This window comes from Actinia tenebrosa, unplaced genomic scaffold (assembly GCF_029948245.1).
Source record: "Actinia tenebrosa isolate PJP-AT-01 unplaced genomic scaffold, QUT_ActTen_1.0 PGA_scaffold11__36_contigs__length_13525064, whole genome shotgun sequence".
Lineage (NCBI taxonomy): Eukaryota > Metazoa > Cnidaria > Anthozoa > Actiniaria > Actiniidae > Actinia > Actinia tenebrosa.
This window is the reverse complement of record NW_028292571.1, coordinates 2046813-2072941: the sequence shown is the minus strand read 5'-3', so window position 1 is coordinate 2072941 and position 26129 is coordinate 2046813. Positions and strand designations below refer to the sequence as shown.

At 38.8% G+C, this 26129-nt stretch overlaps 1 protein-coding gene and 1 long non-coding RNA gene across 2 annotated transcripts in view; both read right to left on the bottom strand.

Annotated features, from left to right (window-relative positions):
- Nucleotides 1-26129, bottom strand: part of LOC116295454 (uncharacterized) — a 55158-nt gene that overhangs the window by 9297 nt on the left and 19732 nt on the right. Inside the window, exons 5-52 of the mRNA XM_031703265.2 lie at nt 18568-18609; nt 18259-18312; nt 16211-16300; nt 15678-15752; nt 14734-14778; nt 14171-14224; nt 13715-13768; nt 13582-13635; nt 13077-13184; nt 12863-12907; nt 12490-12543; nt 12364-12408; nt 11822-12019; nt 11665-11718; nt 11152-11196; nt 10986-11039; nt 10845-10898; nt 10558-10611; nt 10182-10235; nt 10038-10091; nt 8821-8919; nt 8696-8740; nt 8238-8291; nt 8083-8136; nt 7660-7713; nt 7202-7255; nt 6939-6992; nt 6370-6414; nt 5935-5979; nt 5447-5500; nt 5326-5379; nt 5194-5247; nt 5047-5100; nt 4482-4535; nt 4322-4375; nt 3952-4005; nt 3632-3685; nt 3506-3559; nt 3272-3325; nt 3119-3172; nt 2985-3038; nt 2632-2685; nt 2318-2371; nt 2174-2227; nt 1689-1742; nt 930-983; nt 408-461; nt 16-69 (exon numbers count right to left, since the gene is read on the bottom strand). Coding sequence (XP_031559125.1) covers nt 16-69; nt 408-461; nt 930-983; nt 1689-1742; nt 2174-2227; nt 2318-2371; nt 2632-2685; nt 2985-3038; nt 3119-3172; nt 3272-3325; nt 3506-3559; nt 3632-3685; nt 3952-4005; nt 4322-4375; nt 4482-4535; nt 5047-5100; nt 5194-5247; nt 5326-5379; nt 5447-5500; nt 5935-5979; nt 6370-6414; nt 6939-6992; nt 7202-7255; nt 7660-7713; nt 8083-8136; nt 8238-8291; nt 8696-8740; nt 8821-8919; nt 10038-10091; nt 10182-10235; nt 10558-10611; nt 10845-10898; nt 10986-11039; nt 11152-11196; nt 11665-11718; nt 11822-12019; nt 12364-12408; nt 12490-12543; nt 12863-12907; nt 13077-13184; nt 13582-13635; nt 13715-13768; nt 14171-14224; nt 14734-14778; nt 15678-15752; nt 16211-16300; nt 18259-18312; nt 18568-18609 — 2817 coding nt within the window. The remainder of the gene's footprint in view (nt 1-15; nt 70-407; nt 462-929; nt 984-1688; nt 1743-2173; nt 2228-2317; nt 2372-2631; nt 2686-2984; nt 3039-3118; nt 3173-3271; nt 3326-3505; nt 3560-3631; nt 3686-3951; nt 4006-4321; nt 4376-4481; nt 4536-5046; nt 5101-5193; nt 5248-5325; nt 5380-5446; nt 5501-5934; nt 5980-6369; nt 6415-6938; nt 6993-7201; nt 7256-7659; nt 7714-8082; nt 8137-8237; nt 8292-8695; nt 8741-8820; nt 8920-10037; nt 10092-10181; nt 10236-10557; nt 10612-10844; nt 10899-10985; nt 11040-11151; nt 11197-11664; nt 11719-11821; nt 12020-12363; nt 12409-12489; nt 12544-12862; nt 12908-13076; nt 13185-13581; nt 13636-13714; nt 13769-14170; nt 14225-14733; nt 14779-15677; nt 15753-16210; nt 16301-18258; nt 18313-18567; nt 18610-26129) is intronic.
- On the bottom strand, nt 18616-21767 carry LOC116295456 (uncharacterized). The gene is made up of 3 exons (XR_004197020.2): nt 21562-21767; nt 19296-19367; nt 18616-19166 (listed from the first exon to the last, which is right to left on the bottom strand). It is a non-coding gene; the product is annotated as an uncharacterized LOC116295456 (long non-coding RNA).

Here is a 26129-nt window from a genome sequence, read left to right as displayed (position 1 = left end):
TTTAGTGATACTAACCTTCCTACCAGGTCTTCCTGATGCACCAGCGGCTCCCGAAGTTCCAGTTGGCCCCTGAAAGGATTTTTTTGTCATATTTATCAAAAATACGAGTACACAATCAATATCTAAGCACATCAACTACTAATAACATCTAAATATAGTACAAGTAAATGAATTACGGCCTTAATACTTATTCTCTATCCATTTCTGCTGCTGATACGACATTATCTATCCTTCTATGAAATCTAAATAGTTTTAAACAAACTAATTTCATTCATTTTATTGGACCGTTAAAAGCGTGTAATTGAAGTCACAAACAGCTCGAACTAAGATGTTTCATTCATGCTATGTAACATAAGCTTTTACCATAGTTTAATAGAGGGTTAACAGCTCCCCTCTATCATACTTACATCGGCACCAGCGATTCCTGGGGCGCCTGGTTTACCAATTGCACCGATTGAGCCCTGTTGAATGAAAAGATATAAAAAGGCTTTATATTGTACGCAAAGAATGATATTGCACGCAAAGAATGATATTGCACGCAAAGAATGATATTGCATAGTAAGGTAGTTTATTTTTTTCCGGTCCGGTATCCTAAAAAATCGTGCGTTCAGAGCGGCTGTTTGAGCGGGCGGTATTTTGTTAGTATCTGCCCGCGCTCACGGTCCGGTATCCTTTGCCGCTAAACAACAAAACAAAACTCGTTCGTGATATCAGATGGAAACTCGTGAATAAAAACGATATCAAATTCTTAACATGTGATAATCTCTAATATTCACCTGCAGGTGAATATGAAAGCGCACACGCGCACGCTCGTGTGAAATTGAAAAAAAAAAAAACTCTTAAAAATATTAAAAGAGACTCGCGTCTCGGTAAATATTCCCCGATATTCACATCGCCTTCGGCAAATAATTGTTAAATATACTCCATACCGCTGGTCCAGGAAGTCCAGGTTTGCCGTTAGCAGCAGCCTCACCAGATTCACCCTAATTCATAGAAACATGAATACCATTAATATAATGATAACAATTACGTTCTTCGATATCAGTTATATCTGTCATCTTTACTATATGATACCATTATAGGGCAATACTTCATTGTATTATCATTCAGCAATTATGACCATCATACTATCACTGCTCATCATATCGTCGTCAATATCTTCGTCGCATCAGTTATGACCACAACCCAAAATCGGCTTATCATGTAATATTATCATTTTGTCAGTCAGTTATGGGAAGCACAGATGGCTTAGCGGTGAAAGCGCTCGCCTCTTTTCAATGCGACCAGGGTTCGTCAAGACCCCCAGGGTTCGGTGTCGCATGTGAGTAGCGTTGTTTGTTTGTTTTTCTTCCCTACACAAAAATCAACTCCTAAATTCCAATTCGATAATGGAACGAGAGCCACAGACTTGTTAGCCATAGGCTATTTGCATATGTAATTACAAAGGTAGCACCTTCTCCTCTGTTATTTCAAGACCCTGAGTGTTGGTCCAGTTAAAGGTTAACCGAATGGCGGTTATCATCACCATTTATCACATCATCATCATCATCATCATCATCATCATCATCATCATCGCCATTCATTACATCCCCATCACCTTCATATCATTCGCACAATGTAATCATCAATATACAATATTGCCAATTATCACCACCATCATCATAATCATCAAAGAAACAAGTATATACCTTGAAACCACGAGGACCTTCCAAACCAGGTTGTCCAGGAAGACCAACAGCACCCTTGTAAAATTAAATGAACTTAGTTTCAATGTTTTTTACTACCTTATGTAACTGCTAAATAAATTGCAAATTTTGCAATATATCTTGCACGATAGAATTGAACATATGCCAAGTGAATAAACATGACTTTAATTTTGACAAAGAAGCGATTACGTACAGCCCCTTTTTCCCAAACCACAACCAAACCAACCGCAACCAAATTTCATGGGTCACAAATATGAGAGAATTACGATCAGTATGTCATACTTCAAAAAATATTGTTATATTGCAGTGAATTTTGAGTTTTCCCGCCCTCCAAATTTCTTCTTTACATATTATGGAAAATACGTTAGCATCTTCTTCCCGCAAACGGCAGACGTGACCACGTTTTCATCGTGTCCCTTTCACCGTTTTGCAAATTTTTTCACTGAAGACAAATATCTCAACTTTACCCTTGGTCCGCCAGAGCCAGAGTCACCAGGCAAACCAATTGATCCAGAAGGTCCCTGTAATCAGTAAAGAGGAAATTTTCAATTTTGCTTTCATTGGAAAAAGCCCAATACTTATCATGCAGCTGTATTCAGCGTGTCTCCTACCTTAGCACCAACGCCTCCATTAGATCCAAGTGGCCCAACTTTGCCAGCAACACCCTGAAATCGAAATACAATGAACGTCGACATTACATTTTACCAATAACTAAATGTTTCAAAGATAGCCAACAATAGCACGAGCCACTTTTCCTATTAACTAGCCCTTGGCTCATTTCATTCGTTCACTTGCTCTTTTCTTCACTTGCGCATTCCTCTTAGAAGCAGCTAACCAACTGCCTCAATTTATACATGATCCAAATTGTGTTTAAGCCCACTGAAGCAATTTACAGCGCAAAGTTAGGACTGAAATAATATCTTACTCTTGCTCCATCCTCTCCGGACTCGCCCTGTGCACCAGAATCTCCTGGAGGTCCCTGTCAATGTGAATGAAAAATTAGTGTAAATAGGATGGGAAACTCAACTGGTTTTATGACCCAATATTGCCATGATACCCAAAAGATGACATTGGAATCTAGAATTGGTCTTATGAGATGGAAGGAAGCCAAATGACATTTCTACGTAAATACTGGAAAGCCTGGAAAGTGAACCTAATGCCTACCGATCTACGATAAGCTACCTATTAAACCACCCAAACACCCATCAGACCACCTTATCTACCACCTACTACCCATCGCACTCGACCTTGCCTGTAGTCACAAAACAAAAAGTATACCTTAGATCCAGGCTGACCTGGTGGGCCAGGTATGCCAGCATTTCCACCAGGACCCTTTAAAAACAAACATGTAGATGAGTTTAGCAGACACAAAACATCAAGTTGTAATCATTTGACGATATCTAGGTAATTACCGTTGGGCCAGGTGGGCCGGGTTGACCGCGTCCTCCAGGACCTCCTTGTTCTCCCTAGTTATACAAATTGTTTCAATAAGTTATTTTTGTTGTTGTCTTCTTGGTGCTAGAGCAAACATGATAATTAAAGATAATCGTAAAACAAGAGCTTACAGATGATCCCTGGCTTCCAATACTTCCTTTTGGACCAGCAGCACCAACATCACCCTGATAAACACAAAATGCAAGACTGAGTAATAGATATAAAAACCTGAAACCTTTCCAAGTGTATACATGAAAAAGTTACTAATTTACTCCTGAGATCGATATATTAATTTGTGTTACTAAATATTCGTGTCATTGTTAAACATGGCAATGTATTTGTATACATTTGGCTAAGAAACTTACAATCAAACCAGTGGCTCCTAAAGAACCCATTGCTCCACGTTCTCCTCTGACACCCTAATATGGTAATAAGGAGATATTTGCAATTAGAATGAATCAACGCTTTTAACAAAACAATGTTGTCTTTACCTTTCCACCTTGTGGGCCTACGAGACCAATTGCGCCAGCAGGGCCTGCAGAACCCTGTGTACATTATAAATAATAGCAATAATTATTTAAGATATTTCAATTTATTGGACAGTTAATTATGAATCAAAAATACTAACTACAAAATAATAGAGTGTGTGCAACCACGTGACTCAAAATCAAAATGAATAACAATGAAACAGTCGCCATCTTGGTTGATCTAACAAGAGAAGCTAATGAGGAACGCCTTGTTATCGTCAACTAAGATGGCTGCAATGACGTAGAATGCATCTGCTCTTTAGGAATCAAAGTGAAAGGCTTACCGGAAGTCCCTGCAGACCAGGTTTTCCCATGACACCTGTATCACCACGCATTCCCTAAAGAAATAAGGAACGATTAAATTAACTCTAGTGTTGCTCACAATACCATTTTTACACGTTATATCTTACTACACATCAAAGTCTCGTTGGTAGGCCTTTTCTGAGTTTAACGAACATGATGAATTATGGTACGAATATCCACATAAGAGTATGACAAAACAGAGATGTTTGTACCGAATCGTAGGAACACTACAATGTACCAGAAGAGATTTTTGAGGGGTAAAACGAGCATTGGCCTGCTTGAGAAGTTGCACGATTTTGGTGCCATCATTGAGCTAGCCTCTTTTTCTTTCTTTTCCCCCTCAGGTCTTACCGTGTCTCCGGTTGTTCCAGGTCCACCTGCTGCTCCATCATCACCACGTTCACCCTTGATCAGGGAAATGACAAAGAATATCAACGAAATATAGGAGAAGATGTCCACAGCCTAATCAAAAGTAAGATTGTATTTAAAAATAAAATTGAATTTTAGTTACCGCTAGGCCCTTGGGGCCAATAGGTCCTCGCCCACCGTCACCACCATCTGCGCCCTACAAATAAAATTGTTGAATCAATATAAAATAAATCGACATAACATAGCCTGAACTTAATATAGAAGATATTTGCGATAAATTGATAGGGTGTGCGTTGTCTAGGATGGTATGATGTCTGTTTTTCGTGAACTGAATCGTTTTAAGAGTAACTGAGATTTTTGAATAGCTATTATAAGCGGCCTGTCTTTTCATATTTAAATAGGAATTTTGCAACAATGAACAGTCACGTGCAGATATATGACTTTGATAACGAATCAATTCAGCTCAAGGTTCCTTGGGGAAGTCTTAGCTGGATGGCAAACAAATTTTAAACTGCTTCGTATCTTGAAATCGAAAGTATCTTATAAGGCTGGAAAAAGTATTTTTGAAAAGGTTTTGGTTACGACATAAGTAATCCAGCAAAAAAATCTTTAAATAAAGGAAGTCCAAATTTTTTTGCCATCCAGTAACAATCACGTGTCAATCTATTGCAGAAGGCCTATTGAATTCATGTCTATGTATCATGTACCTGTTTGCCGTTTTCGCCATCCTCTCCACGTGGTCCTTCACCTCCTTGATCACCCTATTAACAAGCAAAAACAGCAGCAAAATAATTAATCGGTCCATTTCCTGAATCGTGTTACTTATTTTCGTAATAAATAAAAAATGATTATACCTGTTCTCCTTTGGCTCCATTTTTGCCTGGTTGTCCAGGTAAGCCAGGGGAACCCTAAAAAAGAACCATTTTTGAGTCACGAGAAAACCAGACTTATCAGAATACGTGTCCAATGTTAGTAGTGATACCCACCGATGTGCCTGGAGGTCCATCGCTACCGATTGTGCCAGGGGCTCCAGGGACGCCCTTGAAATGAAATGAAGAAAATCAGAATCACCAAAAGATTTTTGTGAATTTGAAGCATGTTTCTTACCCTTATTCCTTGCCGACCTTCGATACCACGCTCGCCATTACGTCCAGGAACACCCTAGAGAATCCACGAAATCATAAAATGCGTTTCCATTGAATTCAATGAAAGGCACTAAGTAATTATCTGCACTAGCGTACGGAGCGGTGGGGGCACGTGTCCCCCAAAAATTTGCTTTCGACACCAACAATTAATTGAATCATGCGGGATTCCTCTGGATTTGGCGGTAAAATGGTACATTGCCCCCCTCCCCCTTCTTCTATAATCGATACTTCACTACGCCCCTAAGATTATTTGGGTTAAAATGGTGGTTAGCTGCCACATTAACATAAGTAAATTCTGAAATATGTTAAACAAATACGGGAAGAACACTTTCTTTATTTTCGAGCAAAAACAGATGTTGTTTATGGAGTCGAATAACTATGTAGCTAGAATGTGATCTCCTCACTTGATAATTTTCAAGGAAAATTTTTTTTAAATGTATGTGTACTTACCATGTCACCACCCTCTCCCCTGTCACCAGTCTTGCCATCTAAGCCCTATAAGACACAAATAAAAACATGGCATCACGTGTCCGGATACCAACAAAAGAAAACAGTCATAGAGTTAAGTGTGACGTAATTCGAACGAAAAAGGACTTCCGGGTCCAAATTAACAATTACTTCCGCAGACATTTTTCTGATTTTGTTTCTTCATAGCAGGATTTTCTGTTCATATATCTAATTGTTGAAGGTAGAAAATAAATCCTGGGAATAAGTTGTGGCAAGATTCTAGCGATCTTTTGTGTGATTAAACCCGGAAATACGTCACAACTTAAAAGCCCTAAAGACGTCACAAGTACTGGGAATGACCACATATATGCAGTATTTCCTCGTAACTGAATTCCCAAAGCATGCTTGTTTATATTTGAAGAGCACGAACTGACTTACTCTACGTCCAGGTTGGCCGTTTGCACCGCTGTTACCCTTGGCTCCCTACCGAAATAAGAAAATGTCAATAGGATTATGATTTTATGAGTCTGGACGGTAATTTGTTTTTAATATCGAATAGTCTCGGATGGCCCCCAGCTGGACACTGAAATAAAGGTAGTTGGGCATCTGGCCTATCGTGGACCGGTTCTTAGATCAGTATTTTCACTTTATAGGGTTTCATTCATTAGGGCACTGGCGGATCGGGGTTCGTGATAGGAAGTGGGGAACCTCAGTGGGATAGGTGGGCATTCGGCCGGTCAATGTTGTCAATAAATAAGATTATTTTCATTAGGACACTGGCATATCGAGGTTCGGGGTGGGGGATGGGGAAGCTCGGTGGTGAGGAGAAAGTATCCGTTTGGGAGAGTATGAAGTTTTAGAACATTATAGGCGAGGCAACCTCGAGAGGGAGAGTCAGGCGTCCTATATAGATGGAGGTGGGTTCAGCAGTAATTTAAATGTGATTTTGTCAACAAATTTCCGATTAAAAGCCTCCCTAAGTATGAATTTTCAAATGCAGTACTTACATCTTTGCCCGATAAACCTGAAGGTCCAGGCTTTCCGTTCTTTCCAACTGGACCCTGCAAAACAAAGCTTTGTAAGAATATTACAATAAACTGAAATAAGCTAGTGACAAAGACGGTCAGCTCAACAAGGCAAAGAAAGTAATAACAAAAAGCAAGTCCAATTCCAATAACAACCTTATCATCAACAGACACTGCAGCTTTTATATTTTAGCATTCATAATCATAAAACAGTTATGGTTAAATTAAAAGTCGGTAATGTTTACCGGATCTCCTGGATCTCCTCCTGGACCGGTTTCTCCCAACGCACCAGCAAGTCCCTAACGTAATAAAAAGAGACAAAATCCGAATCAAATATGATCAACGAATCACAGAATACAACGGAATGAATACAAGAATTGTCTGTCTCATGTGACGGATGTCGTTAATAGACTACATCGACGATACGGCGACCATCTTCCAAGTGGGCAAAACGAAACAAAGATAACGGAAAATATAGACTTTCATAGTGTCCTTGTCTTTTTTATGGGGCAAGGTGATCGATATAATAGGTTATCTTTTGTAGCATTCTCTTGTGGTGAGCTGTTAATATCAATTAACGTCATTCCTGTAACACTATTGTTTGCCCCCTGGACGCCCCACAATGCCTTGCAATCCAAGATGGCCGCTGTATCATCCAAGTAGTCCATTTGAGGGATAGCTATGGCCTCTGGGCTTGACTTACCGGCCCTCCAGGTCCACCAGGTAATCCTCTTTCTCCAATTATTCCTTGTTGACCCTAGAATTAAACAAATGTAAGCAATATCAAAAAAATCATCAAATAGTAGGGAAAAATGGGAAATACGGATTGGGCATTTTTTGGTGTGTGTGAAATTATTGTAATCCTATATTGATAGTGGTTCTGAATCAAAAGTAGAGCGGTTATTGGCTTATCTGTGGTACCGTTTTCTCTTTGTTCCCTCTTATTTGAATTAGGCGCCTTTTCCGCCTTCGTGACAGATTATCAAATGGATGAGATTTTTGCTCTTAATTGGTTTAAATAATGCCATCAATCCTGGTACCAATAAGAGCATGCCGTAAACTCAGTATCTTTTTTTTATATTTATTTCAAGTTTCAAGTATTCATTACTGCGTAAGAGTTGAATACCTTGATGCCAGCTGGTCCACTTCTTCCAATCACACCGTTTTTACCAGCTTGGCCCTGTTACGTAGACGAACAACAATGAAAAAAACGATTAAAAAGAAACATCTTTATTCTCTTGCCTTCCAGAAATTATTAAAGTTAAAAATATCAAAACTTACTCTAGCGCCTTTTTTCCCAGTAAGGCCGGTTTGTCCAGAGGGTCCACGTTCTCCCTAGAAGAGGGGAAAAAAATTTCATGATATATTTCTTGCGTTGCACAATAATACCACCACTAACACTAGAGAAATACGTTTGCGCATGCGTGCATTTCTAAGAATTTATAGAAGAGTTTGAGTGAGTAAATGTTTATTCTCTCCGAGTATACTAAAGATTCCGCGTGTATTGCCCATGTCTTACCATGACTACCAGAAACAAAAAAACAAAAGCACTGATGAAGAAAGTACGGGAATAATATTTATAACGATAACAGCAACAAGAACAACAACAACAACAAGAACAAGAACAACAATAACAATTATAACCCAAATAATGATAATAACAACGCAAATTAACAACAGCAACGATCTCAACAACAACCCTTATAGTGATATGAAATCTAATTTTTTTCGTATATTACCGGTGATCCGTTCTCGCCTTCTCTGCCATCGTCTCCGGGTTTTCCCTAATCAGAACAAAATAACAACAAAATAAGTGACTAATAAAACTGATAATTCAATGACAGTCCAATAGTTGATATCTTACGGGTAAGCCTGGCCCTCCATCACGTCCGGCAACACCAACTCGTCCACGTGCACCTTGTTCTCCGGTCTGGCCAACACCACCAGGCTCACCGGTTTCGCCCTAAGTTGGTGGAACATAAGAACATTATTGAGATAATTCAAGCATCGTCATAGGTCAAGTCACCGCTCGAGCAGTGATTATCGTCTCAGAATCAATGGGCGCTCGACCAATCACAGAGCGAGAAACGCTGTATTCAAGTCTAAAATTAGATTGATACAAATTATTCCTAATCTAGGTGTTGAGGCTACTCAACAATATTTTTCTTTTCTTTGTTTATGTGTGTGTGTGTGTATGTGTTAGTAGCATTCTTTAGATTCATTTATCCGTTTTCCTTTCCCCTTTGGGAGCATTAACATGCACAAATTAGATTTGTAAGTTCTTGGCACAGAGTGACTTTGCCTGGGGTGGTGAGTGTGTGAGCAACTTTATATTCGATAGAATCTAGCTAGATTACTTTTCTCTTTTTGGACGACCTTCACCTGTTTGTAAGCTTATCGTATTTAGTAATATTAGCTTTCATTGACACTATTGTAATTTAAGGAATTCACTACAGAATAAACTGAATATTTGAACTGGTCGTACGCTGAATCAGGTCGGGTCCTTACACTAGGTATCTATAGGTTTACATATTTTGAAAACTAAAAATTTGTCGTCTTACATTCTTGAGATAATGATAACGCTATAAAAGTGAAATAAAATTTAAAACGTTCTTCAAATATCGCATACTAGTTTGAAATAAGAAAAGTCCAAATTTATTGAACTCCTCAGGACAAAATATCTTAGATTTGAAACCTAATATCGATTAGATTGTAAAAATAGTTTAGTCAAATCCAACGAGTGATCTATCATCAATGGTGTGTTCTGATTGGATGAGCTACTATTGGGCTATAAGTTAAGCCTACTAGTATCGAAAAGTATCGGCTTTGAAAACCAAAACATTAAATTCGACTTTAATTTAAAACTTGTTTACATCTATATCTTTGACCACTATTTGGATATGACAACAATAAGTCCTCTCGCGCCCACATGACCTATGAGTCAATAGTTCATTTGGGCTCGATGACCAATTGGTAATTAGTATGTTAGTGAGTACATTTAAAGCGGAGAGGGTAAAGACCACTATATTTCTTCTTAACTTTTTCTATCAAAGTATAACAATAAGTTTCTATTATACTTACAGGGTCTCCCTTGTTGCCTTCTGCTCCACGCTTTCCATCGCCTCCAACTCCTCCCTGAAAAAGTAAGTAGCGATAAGTATGTGTGTATAAATTTTTATCGCATAAGAAGAATAAAGATATTTTATCAGTTTGATGATGGTATACCTTTGCTCCTTTAGCGCCGGTTGGGCCCATAAAACCTTGTGCTCCTGTCATACCCTATAATGAAGACTGATAGTTAGGACTGGTTCCGCCCCTAATTGAAGAAGTCAGTTAAAGTTTACGCATCCTTTCATTCTTAATTTCTTCCTTTCTTCGGGGTTTTTCTCCGGGTTTTCAGTCCGGTTTTCCTCCCTTCAACTTTTAAAGTCTAATTCATTCTGAGGAGAAATCTTCATATTTCGTTTGTACTATAAAGTGAAAATTTTGCTTTTTGTCTTTCTTTCTTTCTTTCTTTCTTTCTTTCTTTCTTTCTTTCTTTCTTTCTTTCTTTCTTTCTTTCTTTCTTTCTTTCCTTCTTCCTTCCCTCCTTCCTTCTTACTCGTTTTCCTGTTGATCCTGGTGCACCAGCTTGTCCACTGTCACCGGGCGCTCCCTATAAATCAAAAACAGATTATCACAGAAGATCGAGATTACATCTTACTAAGGGGCTTTACTTATTCATGGTAGGTGTTAGGATTAGAAGGGCGTGATCTTGATTTTTTCAGGCCACCCATTTGCAAACCTGAAATGAACGGTATATAACTTATAGAGAGAACTTTACGAAAGGATCCACTGAATGGGCTTTGAATACGAGGTCCATATTTCATTAAACCATGCTTTACTTACTCGTTTTCCAACTGGCCCTGGTTGTCCACGCGCTCCTTTGACTCCAGGTTTTCCCTACGACAATAGGCATACATTTAACCTTTGCATACTACAAGTGAAAACAATATGTCTATTTGACACTCATGAGGCCATTCATCTTACCGGGCCACCTTTATTGCCAGTTTCTCCTGCGGCACCATTTTTGCCGATATCACCCTAACAGTTGACCAAAAAATTGCAAATGTTAAAAATACTTGAATAAGAAAGCTTGAATACAATTATACATGGATACCAACACTTTGACTTATGCTGTATACTACAAACTTACCCTACTACCACGTTCTCCACGGTTGCCGGGGTCACCTGCCATGCCCTGAATTCGACAAATGATTGATTAAGAGATGTAATTCGACTGCTAAGCCATCAATTGAGGCCGATAATCCTAGATTACAATTGACGGTGGCTTAGGGGTATTTTCAGCTCCTATAAACACCACTAGGGTATTCCCGATTATTTTGCGAGATGGTTATTGTCACGGCACTGCCCAAGTATCGGATTCGTCAGGAAAATTACAGTTTGAATTTTTGAACAAAAATATTAAAAAATCCAGTTAACGAACAATAAAAATGCGAGATTTTGTGGAACGAGTTCATGAACCAAACTAGGCAGTCACCAGTATCGTTGGAGGAAAAGAAAATAATAGGAAAGGAGAAGAGAATGGGCTTTATCCCTTTTCCTTTCTTCTCCCATGCCCAACGTAGTGGGGCCAAATCTAAGCCTAATTTCCTCTGACTCGTGTTATCTTCATCATCTGCATCACAAGAATTGAAATATCACTTACTCTGGTTCCCACTTCTCCTGTTGGTCCTTGTTCTCCTGCGGCACCTAAATCTCCCTAGAATAAATTTTATACAATGTTTGATGAGAAAATACCAAAGTAGGAGAGCAAGAAAGTCTGGGAAGTTAGTATATTTAGTTTAACAAGTAGAATACGTTACCGATGCTCCTTTAGGTCCTGGCTCTCCTTGATTACCATTTTGACCATTGGCACCTGTCGTTCCCTTGGGTCCAATTGGACCAGTTGTTCCTGTTTCGCCGGCGTAACCCAAAGGGCCTGTTGAGCCGGCACGTCCAGGAGCTCCTTTGGGTCCTCTAGGTCCAGATGGTCCCGCTGGGCCAGCTTGTCCAGGGTTACCCTAATGAATGAGTTAATGAGTGAGTGATCGTCCGAGACATGTATTTAAATAGGAAGGAGGGAAGAAGAGCGAGGGAAAGGAAGAGAGGGAAGGGAAGGTGGTAAGAATAAAGGGCAAAAAAGGAAAGGAAAGTATAGGAAACATGGTGGAGAGGTAATAATGGAAAATAGAGAAAGACAAGTGTGAAGGTTTTGCTAAAACTTTAGTGAGCGAGTGAGTGAGTAAAACATTTGCATAGACTCCCCACAATAACTCGTTTAGGGAGGGAGAAGGAGGGACAAGAAAGCAATAGGAACAAAGACAATGTTTGTCATTTGGTGGAAAATAACACGGATATTCAATACCTGAGATCCAAAAAGTCCTGCATTACCTCTTCCTCCTTGAAAACCCTAAATGCAAACAAACCAACATGATGTTGATAGGATATCCAAATGGGAAGGAGATTACGTCACCACTAAAAAGCTACTTACCACTGGTCCTGGATCTCCAATAGGTCCTGGAACCCCGCGCATTCCACGCTCACCCTAGAAAAGAACATTTTGAGGAAATATTATTATTATTTTATGGGAGGCATGGGTGGCCTAGCGGTGAGAGCACTCGCCTCTCACCAATACGACCTCCTCGGACTCGTCGTTTCGTAAGTAGAGTTGTTTGTTGGTTCTCTCCTGTGCTTCGAGAGTTTTCCTCCCTCCGCAAAAATCAACTTCAAAATACTAATCTGATCTATAAGCATATGCATATCAAACATGCGCGTTACAAATATCAAAGTATAGCATTTATAATTCAAAACTACACTTCATATTTCTTGCATAAGAAGAAATGATGGAGTCGATGGAAACTTACATCGACGCCATCTATTCCATTCAGTCCGGTATCTCCAACCGCTCCCTGAAAGGTAATAAGAATATAATTAAAAAGACAACCACAAAGAAAGAAAGAAATAAGACCAACTTCTTTCATAAAGATATCTAATGTTACTATTGATCGTTGATCTCTTTATCGACAAGCACGTGACTCCTGTCTTATGGTATTTACTACCCTAAGTATAAATATGTACCTTCTCTCCATCAACTCCTCGATCTCCTTTAGTTCCAGTGCGTCCTGATCTTCCTTGATGTCCTCTCTTTCCTTCTGATCCAGCTTTGCCTCGATCACCACGAGGTCCCTAAAGTAGTTTTTTTAGACTTAGAATTATTTGTCATTAAGCAGAGGTGGATTAAGGGCCGGGCCCACGGGGCCGCCCTCCCCCCTCCCCCCTCCCCGTTTTTTAATTGATGTATTTTCTTCAAACGTAATTGTATTTGCAGAGAAAGATTTTTGCTGAGTAAGATTTTTTTTTTCCATGTACGTCAGAAAATAAAGGCGCATCCAGAATTTTTATTGTTAGGGGTAGGGAGTTATAGGGTCACGAGGCTTTAACTGAGAAGCAAATAAAACGAAGTTTGGCAATTCGGTCCTTTATTTTGTGCTTTTGCCATAGAAAAGAGGTTACATCCTTGGATCCACCTTTAAAGGGACCACAACTATCTAACCACACTAAGAATAAAATGACAGCAATCTACCTTTCGTCCAGGATCACCTGGTGGGCCGTTTCTTCCTGGGCCTCCTGCATCACCCTAAGAAACAAAACGGGTTACAGCAATGACATTCAAATGATCAAACTGAAGAGTCAATAATCGATTTTCTGGTACTAACATCTTCGCCGTTGCGTCCTGGTGGTCCTGGCGGTCCCATCACACCTTGTAAGCCCTGCAATAGGATAAATGAAAAAATTGGTGTATGCTTCCTGGATAATATGGCTATTAATAACGAAAAAGTGAAAAGGAAGGGGCACGCCATATTTAATAGACGACTTGCACAAACAGGTCACATGACCCTGCCTCTCTTAAAACGAGCAGTTGTATGAAAACGAACTTTACAAATGAAAGAAGCAGCTCAACATTAGTTAGAGGTCGAAGTTTCAGCCAATATAAAATAGCACATTTTCCCATACCAATCCTTATAAAATATTTGATTTTATATTTAATGCCATTTCTCCTTTTTCCCTACTAATATTGAGGTGCTCTTTTCATTCCGGATGTTCATTTTGACAAAGCCCTCGTGTTAGTCTAGGTATAATACCTATTCCATAACTTTATTTAGGACACTTACATTTGGTCCACGATCTCCTGGCGTTCCACGAGCTCCTGGGGGCCCAGGGATACCCTGCCAAAAAAATTATGCATAAATATAACTGTATTATCAACTGTATTTGAAGTAATGATTAGATTTAGACGCCATCAAATAATACCTCGAAATGCCAAAATAGATTCGGCCTCGTCTGTAATTTTAGCATAACTTTTAAGCCAAGTATAATCGAAAAGCATGTTGTCCTATTACGTGTAATATGTTATATGACAAGCCGTTCTGGAGAAGAAAAGTTCTAGTGAAACCTCTTTTTCTTGGCTCGGGTTTAATACGTTAGAACTATTAATATTCCACTTTTCAAAGATCTCACAATCAATCGGTATAACCTCTAATAGTCTGCTATTATTGCAGTGGCGGGAATAGGAGTGCGTAGGGCCTTTTGAATCCAAAAACAATAATTAAGCCCAAACACTGTTGGATAAAGGGTGCGTGAAGGACCTGCCTCCACATCCGACACTGTGTTATAGACGAGCCCAAGCAATATTAAGACCTCTACTGTGGTAGAGACCCACTAACGATGTACTTACATCAGGACCTCTTGATCCAGGTCGTCCTGGTGGTCCCGGATCTCCCTTTCAAGACAAAACGAACAAAACGTAAATTATGATGAAATGTTGGTTTTCCAGATTCTCTGTTTTCTCTCCACTCACAAACTAGTAGTCTGTCTGTCAATCTCAATTCCAATGTGATGAGCGCGTTGTTCGTGTAACCTAACCTAACCTAACCAGCGAAAAGGTTGTTTCTAGGTTCGATAAATTTGGGTTTCCATCTCACTATAGAGCTAGTAGAAAATATCTTGTTATTTGTCTTAAAGTAAGGGAGTTTGAGTTTTTCGTACATTACCCAAATCATCCATTCTCGTACCCAGACTCTTGTCACCAAAAAATCGAATGTTTTCCTTCGATTTTTCGCTGAGAAGGCTTTTGGTACGAGAATGACAAATCACCCAAAATGCCTTTCTTCATTTTTACCTAAACAAAAACTTTGATCGTATTATAGGTTTCAGGAAGTATCTAACAACTCGGAAAGGAGTGGAAAGTTCTAAGAAATAGAGGTACTTGACTAATGTCTTTCGACTCATTAGAAACGTTATTTAAATTTCCCTAATTATTTTTTTCAATTAAGTGTTACCCTTGTCAATCCCTTCAGCCTTCTTTCTCTTTTTCCTCTGCCATAGTAATTACCAAGTAATTACCCCTCCCCATCCCAATAGGACATTTGTATTATGACGTCATTAACTGCAACTACCAGAATCCCTTGCACACTTTCTTATGTTCAGTTAATTAGCAGCAATTGTCTTACTATTCTCATGAGGAGATGCAAATTTGAATAAGGAAGAAAATTCGCCAAGCATTTTGGTAGTTGTAGTAAAATGATGCTATCATGCAAACAGCCTATCGAATGATTTTTTTTTTCTCCCTTCTTTTACGGTCTGTTCGTCCCGTTTAACTCGCAACGATGGTCTACTTACAACTCTCTGTAACTCTCCAGCTCCTCCATAGTTAATTTGAGGTACTACAACAGGCCCCTTTGGTCCTGGTATTGTCTATAAGAAAAGGATAGTGTTGATCATATAAAATAGTACAGTACTCCGGTTTTTCCATCAAAAAAATTATACAATACGACAAAGGTGAAGTTTAACAAATTGACATCAGATTTTTATGTGTCTGTCCTCTTATTGACAATAAATTGCGTCATCACATTGTCAAAGTAGTGTGGATTCACGAGGCGTAACCGAGTGGATCCGCATACTACTTTGACAGTGTGATGGCGAAATTGATTGTCAATAAGAGGACAGACACATAAAAATCTGATGTCAATTTGTTTTTTACAATAACAAAAACGATAAAAACTTCTCATTTTTAGCGATCAAAACAACCAGCGGAAAGAGCGCGCGCTCGTTGACGTCAGATTTATCTGTCTGTCCTCTTATTGATGATAAAAAATAACCAATCAGCGCGCGAGGAATTTGTAAATTATTGTAAAAAAAGTATTTGAACTTACCATGACTTTGGGAGGGCCGGGTGGACCAGGGGGGCCTGGGGGACCATTGGGTCCAGTTGGTCCACTGTCTCCAGGTTCACCTTTATCTCCCTGTGAAATCACAATATCAACGACTAAAGCAAATGATGAGGTAACACAAGATTGAATATGTATGTGTGTATGAGGCGTAGCGGAGTGCTTTTAGACCTGATAAAACACGATCTACGAGTTTTTTGAACATTGTCAAAAACTCATGAACAATTTATAAGATTTTGGTTCAACTGGAGCCACCATACACGTCACGAACATGGACTTTTATACATCGATAGCAAATCGTATGTACCTGTCATGCGCAGTTGAGGTTTATACGTCACTACATGTCATCAGTCATTCCCAATAAAGGCTCCCACATTTTAAAGACAGCATGCTAGTCTCAAGACAGGATTGCTAGTCAATTAGATTTCGTGGGTCGTCGGTGATCGTATGTGAGACAGACCTTGATGAGGCTCTAAGTCTTCATCTAAATTTGGAGAAACCTTTATCTCTGATAAAGTCGTCCTTATTAGTATTCTTTATATACAGCTGTAAAGAATACTAGTGTAGAGTTCTTTATCGGATATAAAGGTCCATGCACGTGACGTGTGTGGTGGCTCCAATTAGACCATAGGCTTATGAATTATTAATGAGTTTTTGAAGCTTACTTATAACCCTACTGCCCCCAAATACAAAACAACAACGAACAAACAAAACTTTAGCCAACCATTCTCAACGTCAATTGAACGACTTTAGGAAATGAAATAAATTAAGGGTGAAATCGTTCAGCAAAGGCTTAAATTGAGCACCTACTATTGAAGTGAAATTTTATGTAAATTTTATGTAAATTTCATGGTCACGTGACCTAAATTTTCCCCGTTTATTGGAACCAACTTGTAAAGAGCCACAATCTGAGAAAGTTTGAAAAAGCTGGTTATACTTTAAGCAGAAACACCAGAGAATTCATCTTTTAATGGTCTGATAGAGAATTGGTGCATAACCCAGGCCTTAACTTGCTGGAGAAGTTATCTACCTACCACTAATCACCAACCCAATACCTACCTATCTACAATACTCTACCTACTAAACCACCAAACCACCCAAATACCAATCGACCTAATCTATCACCTATCACAAACCCAATACCTACCCATCTAAAATGATCTGCCTACCTCACCACCCAAATACCCATCAACCACTTTATCCATCACCGATCACAATCCCAATACCTACCCATCTAAAATGCTCTGCCTACCTCACCACCCAAATACCCATCAACCACTTTATCCATCACCTATCACAATCCCAATACCTACCCATCTAAAATGCTCTGCCTACCTCACCACCCAAATACCCATCAACCACTTTATCCATCACCTATCACAAACCCAATACCTACCCATCTAAAACGCTCTGCCTACCTCACCACCCATATACCCATCAACCACTTCATCCATCACCTATCACAATCCCAATACCTACCCATCTAAAACGCTCTGCCTACCTCACCACCCAAATACCCATCAACCACTTTATCCATCACCTATCACAATCCCAATACCTACCCATCTAAAACGCTCTGCCTACCTCACCACCCAAATACCCATCAACCACTTTATCCATCACCTATCACAATCCCAATACCTACCTATCTAAAACGCTCTGCCTACCTCACCACCCATATACCCATCAACCACTTCATCCATCACCTATCACAATCCCAATACCTACCTATCTAAAATGCTCTGCCTACCTCACCACCCAAATACCCATCAACCACTTTATCCATCACCTATCACAATCCCAATACCTACCCATCTAAAATGCTCTGCCTACCTCACCACCCATATACCCATCAACCACTTTATCCATCACCTATCACAATCCCAATACATACCTATCTAAAATACTTTACCTAGCAAGCGCTGTCTACCCACCGCCATATGTTAAAAAAAATACACACACTCAGTGGAAGTATATATGTGCCCCAGTTCTAGTGCTTTTCGTACGTATCTAGAGATATTGCTATGTCTTACCTCAGATCCTGGTCTTCCACTTGGTCCCCTTAATCCTGGGGCTCCCAATTGTCCCTAAAATCAATGGAAATCAATCATAAAAACAATCAGAGCATACAAGCAAACGCCTGTACCGACACTTCATAATTTGTAATGGCACAATGTTTTCCCATTACAGACGAAGTGCAATTCCCATGAGTTTGATTTTTTTTGCTTAATGGCTGCGTATGGGATGAAACATGAATATGGCACAACTCACATGGTCTTAATTGGGAAAACATTGTACCGCAATGAATAAGGTCTATTCCCCTTTTCTTCAGGGAGTCTTACCGGCTCGCCAACCGTTCCTGGTAGTCCAGGGGGTCCAATGACCTAAGGGGATTGAAATACTAGTAAGAACCATAAAGGTAAGGAACAATATGATACTAAAGACTAGTTAAACACTAAAATATTACGGACACAACATACAGGTGGCTATAAGGCTATTATCTATTACCATGGTATGGAAGGTGTAAATCATTTGCGCAAAGCCTTCTTTGCGCAAATGTCATGATTACAACAAAAGTTTATGCAATCACGAATGCCGTATTGCGTGACAGATTTTGTAACGCAATATGGCATTTGGTTTGAAAACATGAAACGGACTTACGAGCTGTAAGTCCAATTTCATGTAAAAAAAATTTCTCTACTCTTCAAGATTGACCTAGAAGTTGCGAAAGATACCTGAAAAGGAAGTACGTTAGCATTACCCTGTGAAAGGAATGTTTTGATTAGTAGTGCCTACCTGTTTGATACTTACGAATTCCGTGTACCAATGATATCCTAAGTGTCTCAATTTGAGTGACTTCCAACCTAAAGAAAACTTACCTTAATTTTCTCTGTACTGAGTCCGAGTATATCTTCTGAATACAAAGGAGCCAATCGCTATCCTACAATAAAGAATATCACAAAACTTTAAGGTCTACGTTAATTTGTCTTTGCTCATTAATCTCTCGCGTCAAGAAACCAAGAAACTTCCCAATATTTAACGGGGTCAATAATGGCCCTCAGTCAAATACCTGCTGATTTTCTGGAAAGCAAGAGGTCTTGGTATCGCTTTTTTTCCATCGTTTGCAGTCATCGTCAAGAACCTGAGAAAACAAATGCGGTGATCATCATGTTACTTAGTGTAATCGTAATCGCAGGAAGCTTCCTGCTTCTTGTACTGATTTAAAATGTTTAGTAATTTTGTTATCCCAAAACAAACTCCGTTATTTTGGAAGATTACTAACCACAACAAAATATCATCTCAAATAGCTTTAAAACCCATTGCAGAGCAAAGGTGCCCATATGTACAAAAGGTTGCACATTTTCAATATTCCCCTTCACAGTTCCCTGCGACATCTTGAAAGGTAGCCGTGCCTTTGCATCGAAGCGAGACGAACAGTGAGTTTGCAATGATAGAGACATGTAAATAATTGTTCAAAGCGTTAAAAAAAGGTCTCTATCGATCATTGCAAACTCACCATTTGTCTCACTTAAATCTAGATTAGTAAATTGTTGGTAATACGATTTCGATAGGATCAGCAATGAACGATAGATACCGAACAAAAATTCATTCAATCGAACTCAATCCAACTTCAGCTGTTCCATTGTTTTATGATTGATTCGGCAATCGAAGATAATCAAACTGATGGGAAGTTCTGGTCAGTTCCAAAAACCGGAACAAACCATGCTTACCCTTATGTGGAGCGATCATAAGTTAAGGTTTTAACGAAAGACATAAATTCGAAAAGAACTTGGGGGAAATAATGTACGTAGTGCATCAGTGGAATGAATTAAGAGAGAGAATGGATTAGTAACACCAGGAGCCCATTACCCGCAGCGTACAAAATAATCAACTATAGACTGAATATATATACTCTCTACAATGACAGCATCATCAATATTTCATGTTCCAGTGAAAGGCTATGGAATTTCAAAGCGTTTGTATAAATTTATTGTACCAATGGTATTCGTGAATATTTAGACACCGAAATGAGGCTAATCCTGAGCAAATGATCAAGAAACACAGCAGTGTTGAACGAATTTTAAAGTGGACTTAACAGACCTCTGCAGTCTGATGTACCACCAAAAAGGGTAAAATAATATCAGAAGTTCCAATGCGAACAGATAAAGTCAATGATTCTCTTCATAAGTTAGTTAATGATTACAAAATATGTAAATTATAACGCCCCTTTTGATTGGTTGGCTACCGTATTTATATCAGAGGACAGAGACACGCTAGCGCAAAATCGCTCAAAAATATTTTATAAAAGTATTATAAAACGACTGCTTATGCCTCTGTACTGTGATAAAACATTCTGGGAGCTGAAGAGCACTCAAGAAGCAAGAGAAACACTAGCTACGCCTCGTGTTCCTAAGCTTGCTACTTTCGTGCTTTACAGCTCCCAGGGTGTTTATATCACAGTACAGAGTCATGCGCGCGCGTTTTATATTCCTTCAAGATATAAAATGCTGTGATATCAGCCAATCAGCCAGTCAAATTGCTATTTAATAACATTATCTCATAATATATTCAGTATAGACTCAATATAAATGTTAGTACTGTTATTTGAACAGCTTCATGTCGAACAGAAAATATATAGCCATGAAAAGACTTTAGATTTCTTCCTTGAAGAATAAGTCAATTCAATAATGTGTAACACAATGCAGCATTACATGTAACACGCGACGATGATGCCTTTTTCGTCACGATTAGACACGCACTAATACTAAAACTCTTCAACTTTTCCATTTTTATCAAACCGAGGTTTATTAATCAAGTGTAGAGCTTGTACAGGTATTTCTTGTTTTAGTTTCTGCATTTGGTTTGTCATGAGGCTTTTTGTGCTATTCAATGGTGCACTTCTGTAGAGGTCGGATTGGATTTCAGACTGGACTCGACTACAATCGGCTCCTTATATTCATTGTACCTTAGGAATTCTGATAATCTAGTGGCGTTCCGCGGTCATCAACTAACTATTGAGAAGCAGCTATTAACGAGTGCGATAGTCAACAATCCTAAGACAGTATTTATGAGTAAATATCTTACGATTAAATGTTACCTACAATTAGAATCAATAATTCTTTTATTGTTCTAGTCGTTGGAATAAATGCCTCTAAACAAACCTACTTGTTTATATATATATATTAGATCAACATATTTGTATTTTTGACGGTATAAAGTAATAGCGTTCTACAGCAATCGCTAAAAATGTAACTAATTCATGTATAGAGTATATAAACGAAGAGCAGTAATAAAATAAGCCGTAAGTGTAGAGTTTTCTACTAAGAGATACATACCCACATTGGTCTTGAATTTCGGTCAGGTTTAGTGTGATTCAGCGTTTTTCTGTCTCTTTGATGTTCCATACTGACTCTCAGATGTTGATTCTACCATATGCGTGCATTCGGAGCGTACGATGAGGCAATTGCGGGACCCAACGACAACGAATAACACAACCTTACCCAGAAAAGCTGTGCTAGGAATAGCTGTTCGTTCATGTCAGACAGGCTAGGTCGCTTGAAGGGCTTTTGCGAGCTGAAACTTGAGACAGCTTGCAATTTGTGGTAATCGGAGACTCCTTATATCATTGATGCCTATACGTACATAGGGCTCCTCTGGTGTGGGTTTGTAGTCTGGACGAGGTAACCGGCTGGAAATCTCCTTTGGCTGACCCCTTCAATACAATGAAACAATTTTGGGGAGAATATTTCGAAATATTTTCGGTGTCTTTTTATTTTGATATCTTAGTTACTTTTAATTCTAGGTCAGTTTTTGTGATGGTGCGATGTAGATATGGGTGTCCTCAAAGACATATTCATCTGTTGATCTTCATCTTTCAAGGTCAAGAGAGTACAGAGACAACTGAACAATGTTGTCTTGCAAAATTCAGCATTTCAGTTGAATTCGTTTCAGAATCTTTACTTTCCCAATATGTTTTCATTAATTTTCAATAATGAATTGTAAGTAATTTTGTGTCCATAGTTTTCTGATTGATTATGCTGCTGGTGAATTATACCTGAGTGAATCATACGGCGTCTAATAATCACCGATTTTCTGTGATTTCCTATGGTTATGCTGCTTTTTTAAATGTAACTTTCATTACGTCTGAGAGGCAGTAGAGAGCCTCTAAGAAAGAGCGGATAGATAATATAGGCTGAGCAGATGGGCGTAAAAATAAATGGTTGTGAGCCATTAGGCTTGTTCTGTGATTTCCTAATATTATGCTGCAATTTTAAATAAAGAAAGGATACTAGATTTTACGCTTTTTGACTTCCCATTCACATCCGCATATCTCTTATATAAACCAGCTTTATGAACAACAGCAAAAGACAGACTGTTAAATCTGCAATTTGTTATTTTCTTGTACTATTATAAATAAACTGTTAATTAGGTGTAAGACTATGGAACACGAGGGATCTCTGGTCTTTCGAGCCACTCGTTTTATTGAACCTCGTCACAAACTAGAGCAGAGTCAGGTTGTCGAAGGGGGCTGTCAGTCGGGATTCCCGTTACTCGTCCACTGTCCTAACTTACGTACCTCCCAGTACAACCCGAACTACAACCTTAGCCTTGCTCCCAACTTTGAATGCACAGAATTAGTTAAATTGCTCATCCTTATATAACCAGGTAATCTAATCTGAAATTCTCTTTACATCATGTATCTAGGGACAAGTACAGTGTTTAGGTTTATTTGAAAAAGGTTTGTAAAACAGGAAACTACGAGTCGTAGATCTCCAAGTCAAAACAGTCTTGGTTACTAAAATAACCTTCCAAGACTTGCACTGGAATCATATACAAATAGCATTATTCATGTAAACAAACCATTCTTAAAATTCTGTTACATAACATAGGAATATTATAGTATTTACGATATGCGATACGCCCATTCCTGCATCAGCATTTTTAGTCATGGCCGTTGTCACTCTCTAAAGAAAATTATTGGACACTCTAGAGTGAAGTATAAATTCAAAACCATAGCTTGCTCGTAGCATTAGTTTCCAATCCCTTTTGGGACGAGCATATAACTTTTTTTTCAATCGTTTGAACATTTTCCCCTCCTAAAGATAAAAAATATTAGATCTAGAAAGATTCTGTACAAGGTCAAAATCAGAGATCTGATTTCATTGATTTACTCTCAGATGGATACGGGTGAACACCCTTGCCATGCTCGAACACCTGTCGTGATGCTCGATACTAGGTGTCCTAGCGACTTTTTCACAAAGACGCTGTTTAGCAAAAACTTTTTAAGACATACTTGCATTTATGCAATTTAATTTGACTTTTAGCTTTAGAAATATTCAAGTACAAAATCTAGGATTTCATTTGGTGGTTACCGTTTAACGCCATCCCCACCAACTAAATCAGGTACAAATATCATAAAAAAAATTAATCCCTTACGACCTCTTGCATCTGGTTCTACATTAACCATGAAAGATTTAATTATAGTTATGCATATCGGCTTGCATACAATTTATCTTAAATTCATTATTACGACGGGTGAAAGTTTAAACATCTATTCAAGGATCATTTCAGTTCAAGGGATCCAGAGGGTCTTGAAGAGGACCCTCATATCTCAATCGCATTCCCATTTTCTATTGTTTTTGTTTGTTTGTGAATCCCATTCCCAGTGCATGAAATCCCATTTTCCCAGCTCCCATTTTACCCCTTCAGGATTCTCCTACTAAACGGGAACAAAGAAAGGGATTTTGATAAATGATGCTATAACATACAAATGGTCTATTGTCCCATCACGTTCCTACCTCCCCCATAATGCAACCGCTGGCCGGATGCGGAAATCATTTTTGTAAAATATACTTACAGCTATGCTTATTTTTTCCTTGATATTTTGATATTTTGATTTAAGATTAATTCTAAAAAAGCGTGTCCTAATCCGAGTAAGATCATTTACCCCTGTGTGTCATCACTGCTCACTTCTAAGTTAAGGAGCCGATTATTTTCAAATTAAAAGGCAAGTATGATTATGTCAAACGTTAACTTACGAAAACAGAAACTCTCTCTCTCTCTCTTTCATTATGAGTGGAGATTTCCGTAGCACTCAAAACTTTAGGCACACGATGCACGACTTTAGACTACGATAGACACACGACCATCATACAAACATGTTTAGTGAAGTTTAATCATTACCAGAGGTGTGAGGCACCACCACCCATGCTTCCCTGAATACAGATACACATATTGTAATACTTGCTGTATTTTATACTAGAAGAGCATAGATATGCAAAATAGGACTCGAAACAAAAAAATAGTACTCAACCGTACTAGACATATAAACCGTATTTTGAAAATCTCACTGCCTACTTTCCGGTCAGTCACACTGGTTTTGCGTGACTTCCATTTTCTGTTTTCCTTCGGTCACATTACACACACCACAGGTAGCCCGACGAAAAAACAAACATGCGTAGTGTCAATTTTCCTTCTGGTACGTTGTTGGTTACCCTTCCGTGAGGAGATAGAGCACCGAAGATGAATACAAGACAAAAATAGTTCTTCGACTGAAGCACAGTCCTCTTTAGATGGATCGAGACTTAGACGTTTCCATGTCATTCCCCCTTGTGATAGCAACACATTTGATGATTCGTAGCCTCCAAATCTCTTTCACATTTGCTTGAGGTAACGATTGTATGCTTTCATTCACGTTCTTTAATATTTCCTCAACCAAACAACTAAACAGAAGCCAGTTTTTAGTATGATTACGATGATGATTGACTTCACGTTGATGGTGGTGGTGATGAAGTTGTTGAGGTGGTGATGATGATGATGATGATGATGATGATGTTTAGGCACGTAGTGGTGGTGGTCATGATTCAGTAATGTAGATGGTGGTGCTGGATTTATACTAGTGAAAGATGATGATGATGATGATGATGATGATGTTTAGGCACGTAGTGGTGGTGGTCACGATTCAATGATGTAGATAGTGGTGCTGGATTTATACTTGTGAAAGATGATGATGATGATGATGATGATGATGTTTAGGCACGTAGTGGTGGTGGTCACGATTCAATGATGTAGATGGTGGTACTGGATTTATACTAGTGAAAGATGATGATGATGATGATGATGAGGATGTTTAGGCACGTAGTGGTGGTGGTCACGATTCAATGATGTAGATGGTGGTGCTGGATTTATACTTGTGAAAGATGATGATATGATGATGATGATGATGTTTAAGCACGTAGTGGTGGTGGTCACGATTCAATGATGTAGATGGTGGTGCTGGATTTATACTTGTGAAAGATGATGATATGATGATGATGATGATGTTTAAGCACGTAGTGGTGGTGGTCACGATTCAATGATGTAGATGGTGGTGCTGGATTTATACTTGTGAAAGATGATGATATGATGATGATGATGATGTTTAAGCACGTAGTGGTGGTGGTCACGATTCAATGATGTAGATGGTGGTACTGGATTTATACTTGTGAAAGATGATGATATGATGATGATGATGATGTTTAAGCACGTAGTGGTGGTGGTCACGATTCAATGATGTAGATGGTGGTGCTGGATTTATACTTGTGAAAGATGATGATATGATGATGATGATGATGTTTAAGCACGTAGTGGTGGTGGTCACGATTCAATGATGTAGATGGTGGTGCTGGATTTATACTTGTGAAAGATGATGATATGATGATGATGATGATGTTTAAGCACGTAGTGGTGGTGGTCACGATTCAATGATGTAGATGGTGGTACTGGATTTATACTTGTGAAAGATGATGATATGATGATGATGATGATGTTTAAGCACGTAGTGGTGGTGGTCACGATTCAATGATGTAGATGGTGGTACTGGATTTATACTAGCGAAAGATGATGATATGATGATGATGATGAT